Genomic DNA, 5,336 nt, shown 5'->3' on the forward strand with positions numbered 1-5,336 from the left:
GAGGCTCCGAGCGTCAGGAGACTCAAGTGGAATGAGGGCTGGGAGTGGTTAGAGATGCCAGGATCCCTGTGAACTGGTGCACCCCCACCAGGATTAGTGTGCATCTTCTGGCGCGATCCACCATGGGTCAGCCCTGGGTTTAGGTGGCTCGGGTTTAAGGAACAAAGTAGAAAGTGACGGAACCTAAGTTGTAATGTAAGAATGAGGGAAAAACACAGATGCAAATATTTTGTGCTCTAGGAAACCTATTAGGAAATTACTAAATCCTGGAACAATGTAAAATATGGCACACATTCTAAAGAACAAGTGTCTATAATGATACATACATCGTACACTTTTTGTTTAAATATGAATTTAATTAAACAGAAAATTGTAAGTGGCTGTGTGAATGATGGGAAGAGGCTTCACGTTACAGAATTCACCTCCAGCAACAATAGCATATTAGACACCAGTGGAACAACTTGACCCAGTGAGCGAATTCGTGATTTCTGTTTACATCACAGCAGGATGTGTCTAGAAATCCCAGGTTAGGAATGGGGGTGGGAATAATTTTGGCTGTGAACAGACTCTTCTCAGCACCAAGTCCTTGACAACACAACCACGTGCAAATACACAGATAGACATATGACTTGAGGTTGGTAAAAACGCTAAACATGTATACAAAGAATGGACTGTCTTTGAGACCGATCGTCGATTCAATCTCCCCATAAACCTGGTCACAAATCCTGTTCTGAAATAATTTGAGTGAAGACAGCAGGTGACGGGTTTAGAGGCATTTGGCGCACAGGCAGCTGGGAATAAGGATTGCCACACACTCTCTGCAGGCTGTGTATTCTCTCCTGTGTGGCCTCAGATTTTCCCTGGCAAGACTGTGTGCTGCTAGCCAGTGGCCATTAGTTTACCGGGGATGTTAGGTTTTCTTTTCGCCTGAGGTCTCAGGCCCTGTCTTCTTCACTGTCATAGAGTTTGCTTGAACTTTGCTTTTCCCAGTGCTTGGCTTCTTCTGTTTCTGGCTATTGTTTTGAAGGGATTTCAGTCCCAGCATTTTGCAATACTTGTTACACTGGTGTAGTGCTTTAAACTGATCAATGAAGGTCATGGAACAGTTGCCTTTAAATCCTTTGTACCTGTGAGTTTGGGTGGAAGGAAACAGCTTTTAAAAACAGGACACTTTCATCAGTTTAAAAAGAAAAACTTGAAAGGGGAAACTAATGGTGCATGGAACATATATGAATTTCAGTTTTAGGTAAGAATGGCCACAGAGTCGGGCGCGGTGGCTCACGCCTGTAATCCCAGCACTTCGGGAGGCCGAGGCAGGTGGATCACGAGGTCAGTAGATCAAGACCATCCTGGCTAACACGGTGAAACCCTGTCTCTACTAAAAAAACAAACAAAAAAATCAGCCGGGTGTGGTGGCATGCGCCTGTAGTCCCAGCTACTCAGGAGGGCGAGTCAGGAGAATCGCTTGAACCCCGGAGGCGGAGGTTGCAGTGAGCCGAGATCGTGCCACTGCACTCCAGCTTGGGCGACAGAGTGGTCTCAAAAAAAAAAAAAAAAAAAAAAAAAAAAGTGGCCACAGGATAGACACAACTATTAGTGAGGGTAAAAAAACAAAGACTGTGGAATTAAGTAAGGGAAAAGATCCACTGGCATGTACAGTGAAGATCAAAGGCCTTAGAGTATCCAAGGGTCCCAGTGGCTCACCATTGGAATGTACCAGCATTCTATTGCCCTACTCCTCATAGCCACAATGACCAGTGCTGGGCTATTTGGATAAAACATAGATCTCTTAGTGATTGAAAGCCACCCCATCCCACCTAGAATTTCTAAATAAAGAATTTCAGAACTTTGGAACTAAAAGAAATTATTTTGTTTAGACCCTTCAATTTACAGTTGAAGAAATTCAGGCCAAGAGGTCATGAGACTACCCCAAGAAAACAAAGCAAGTTGATGTAAGAGACAAGATTAGAGTGAAGCCCTGTGAGTCTTTCTCCTACGGCAGAGCTCACTCCCCTGGCAGCCCACTTTGTCCCCAGGAGAAGAAGAATTTTTGTCTCTGGCAGAGCCTTTGTCCCCAGTAGGCTCTAGAAGGGTCCATGCTGACCCCTTGGCCAGAAGTAGTTTCAGGGGTTGTTCCTCTTGGTTGGGACATTTAAATACTTAAATTATAAATGGCCATGTTTTCATGTCCCAATTGTGGTAGGTTAGTGTGCTACTTGAATGCACAGTTGCCCAGCCCCTGCGTCTCCCCAGCTATCTGCAAATGAACAAGAGATCCATCAAAAACTGGTTGAAGGTGCCCTGGGTTCTGGGCAGAATGTCAAAGGGTAGTAGGCTATTGCAGCTTGTTTAGTAGCTAGAATAGTGACCCTGCAGGTCTTCCTGCCAGTCACCAGAAAAATCCCCAAATCCCACGCACACACTCAGTCCAGTCACAGCTCCTCACAGAGTGCGGAGGAGGCCAGTTGAACATAGTGCCAGCCACATACCCTCCCCAATAAGTGGTATCTCCTTGAGATGTCCAAGGGTCCTCCTTGTCACCGCAGATGAGCTTTGTCAAAGGAATTTTCCTTCAACATGAATCCCATGGGGATAAACACTTTGAAGCAGCACATATATAAATCTATAAGGTCTACGTTGGATCCACTCAGCCCCTCCCCATCAATGCATTCTCCACACTGCCACCAGAGTAACCTCTACAAAACATAAGTCATGTCATCTCCTGCTTACAATCCCATTGCTGTCAAAATGAAAACAAAATTCCTGAACCTGCCTGTGATCCTGCACTGTCTGGCTGCATCTCCCAACCCATTGACCTCTTCAGCCATTAGAAGTGTCCAAGCTCCCTCCTCCCAAAAGTTTCTGCTTGCACTATTACCCCTGCATGGGATGTTCCTTCCTCTTTTTTCTAGATAAGTCTTGCTCACTTTATTTATTTTATTTATTGAGACGGAGTCTCAATCTTGTTGCCCAGGATGGAGTGCAATGGTGCAATCTCAGCTCATTGCAACCTCTGCTTCCCGGGTTCAAGTGATTCTCCTGCCTCAGTCTCCCGAGTAGCTGGGATTACAGGCACCCACCACCACACCTGGCTAATTTTTTTTTATAGTAAAGTTGGGGTTTCACCATGTTGGCCAGGCTGGTCTTGAACTCCTCACCTCAGGTGATCCACCCACCTCGGCCTCCCAAACTCCTGGGATCACAAGCATGAGACACCACGCCCGGCCCTTGTTCACTTTAAATTCTTAGCTCATTTGACCTTTCCAACCAAGTCACATCTCCCTGTCATAGACTCTCCTGGACTGTGCACCTCCTCTTGGTTGCACGGTCCCACACACAGTCTGACATCTGTGAGTGGATGAGATGGTTAATTTCTGTCTCTCCAGTCACTGTAAATTCCGTGATGACACAGGTCAACACTCTTTGCTCACCACTGTACCCCAACACCTAGTCCAGCGCTTAGGAAACGGCAGAAACTCAACAAATAGAGGATGATTGAAAAAAAAGAGTGGGAAGCTTTTATTTTAGTGGTTGTTCAGAATGCATTTTCATTTGTCTATTCTTGTGTTGACCTGTATCCGTGCTGTGTGCTTTAAAAATAAAGTCACATGGGAGGAAGGGACAGCAACTTTCCTCCCTCCCTTCTCTAGAGTGCACCTAGCCAAGCACTGTGCTTGAGGCTATGGATTCAACAGAGAACGCGCAAGACATTGACCCATGTTGTCCAGTGAAGAAGACAGATATTGAAGCATTACAATGAAATATGATGAATACGATGCAGGGGAAGCATTGCCGGCTGGTGAGCCTGGACAATAATTGGTGGGCTTAGTTTCTGTCAGTTTCCTGATGTCCAAAGTGTGAATAATAATAATGCCCACTGAGGCGGGTGGATCACAGGGTCAACAAATCACAACCATCCTGGCCAATAATGGTGAAACCCCAACCCTACTAAAAATACAAAAATTAGCTGGGTGCAGTGTCGGGCACCTGTCATCCCAGTTACTCAGGAGGCTGAAGCAGGAAAATCATTTGAACCCAGGAGGCAGAGGTTGCAGTGAGACCAGATGGCGCCACTGCACTACAGCCTGGCGACAGAGTGAGACTTCGTCTCAAAAAATAATAATAATAATATTAATAATAATGCCCATAGGGTTGTTGAAGGGATGAAATGAGAAAATCCATAGAAACCATGTAGCTCAGAGCATAACACAGTAAAGAGTCAAATGATGTTGATCATGTCGTTGTTATAATTATCAACATTACAACTCATGCAACGGATGCGGGCTTCCTGTGGAAGAGACTTTGAAGCTGAGAGTCAAAGCTGAGGGATTTCCCAGGTGAAGGATAGGGGCAGAGGGTGCCTGGCATTCAGGACCAGTGACATGTAGGCCCCAGTACTAAACGAAAACGGGCTCCTTGTTCAAAAAGTATTAAGAATTTCAAGACAACAAGCACAGAGCATTAAACCAAACACAGGGCCTTTCTGAGTGTGAGGTCCTGTGCACAAATTGCACATGCACGAAACTAGCCCTGCCCGGTGGGAGAGAGTGCTGGCATGGTTGCTTAATAGGGCCAAAGGCAAACTGGCAAAAGGAAGTCTGTAATGCTGGCCTGATGCGGATTCTGTAGCTGATATGATTCAGGAAATCAGGCCTCCTTCACTGGCTGGTAGAAACTATAAAGGTCAACACACCTGGACTGAATGGGGAGAGTTTTTTCCCTATGCAATCCAAGCAGGGTTTTAAGCCCCTAAGGGCGTGAAAGGTTTCCTTCCTCTGTGAAGCTAAAGCAGCAGCCTGCAGCTCCACCCTGCCGTGTCTGTTACAAATCCAGCTGCCCCTCCTCCTCCTGGCAGGGGACCCGCTCTGCCCGTGGGAGCCCACGGTCCATGGCCTTGTGAAAAATGACTTGGTTTCTGAAAGCCAAGCTTTCTCATTGAAGAAAAGGTCAACCAAAGAAAGGAGTTGAGTCTGGCAGAGTGGGAAATCTTCTACTGCTAATGGTATCATTTTTACATCTCTATCTTCCTCTACAGGAGCTCCCTGAAAGGCTGAAATGTCAGCCTGTCAACGTTTCCTGTGTGCCTGAGCCCTCTCTCCTTGGTGGGACGCGGGGCCAGCGCGGCCTGCTCCGTCAGACAGGATGGCTGGCTTCATCCCACCCGCCGCTGGGGGCACCCGGGTCGCTTCACACCAACTTCTGAGCTCCTCAAACTGGGAATGTCACGCGTGGGCAGGGACAGCTTCCTTCTCTGAGCACATTGGAAACAAGTTCCGGTCATTTGCATCAGGACAGACTCGAGGCTTTTCTTTTCTTTTTTTTTTTTTTTTTTTTGG

At 46.5% G+C, this 5,336-nt stretch overlaps 1 protein-coding gene across 1 annotated transcript in view; it reads right to left on the reverse strand.

The window, feature by feature from the left end:
* Positions 1 to 335: 335 nt before the first annotated feature.
* Positions 336 to 5,336, reverse strand: part of ALPK2 (alpha kinase 2) — a 133,771-nt gene continuing 128,770 nt past the window's right edge. Inside the window, exon 12 of the mRNA XM_025365192.1 lies at positions 336 to 1,127. Within this exon, the coding sequence (XP_025220977.1) occupies positions 911 to 1,127 (217 nt within the window). The 3' untranslated portion in view covers positions 336 to 910. The remainder of the gene's footprint in view (positions 1,128 to 5,336) is intronic.

The sequence above is a fragment of the Theropithecus gelada genome, chromosome 18 (assembly GCF_003255815.1).
Source record: "Theropithecus gelada isolate Dixy chromosome 18, Tgel_1.0, whole genome shotgun sequence".
In the NCBI taxonomy this organism is placed as follows: domain Eukaryota; kingdom Metazoa; phylum Chordata; class Mammalia; order Primates; family Cercopithecidae; genus Theropithecus; species Theropithecus gelada.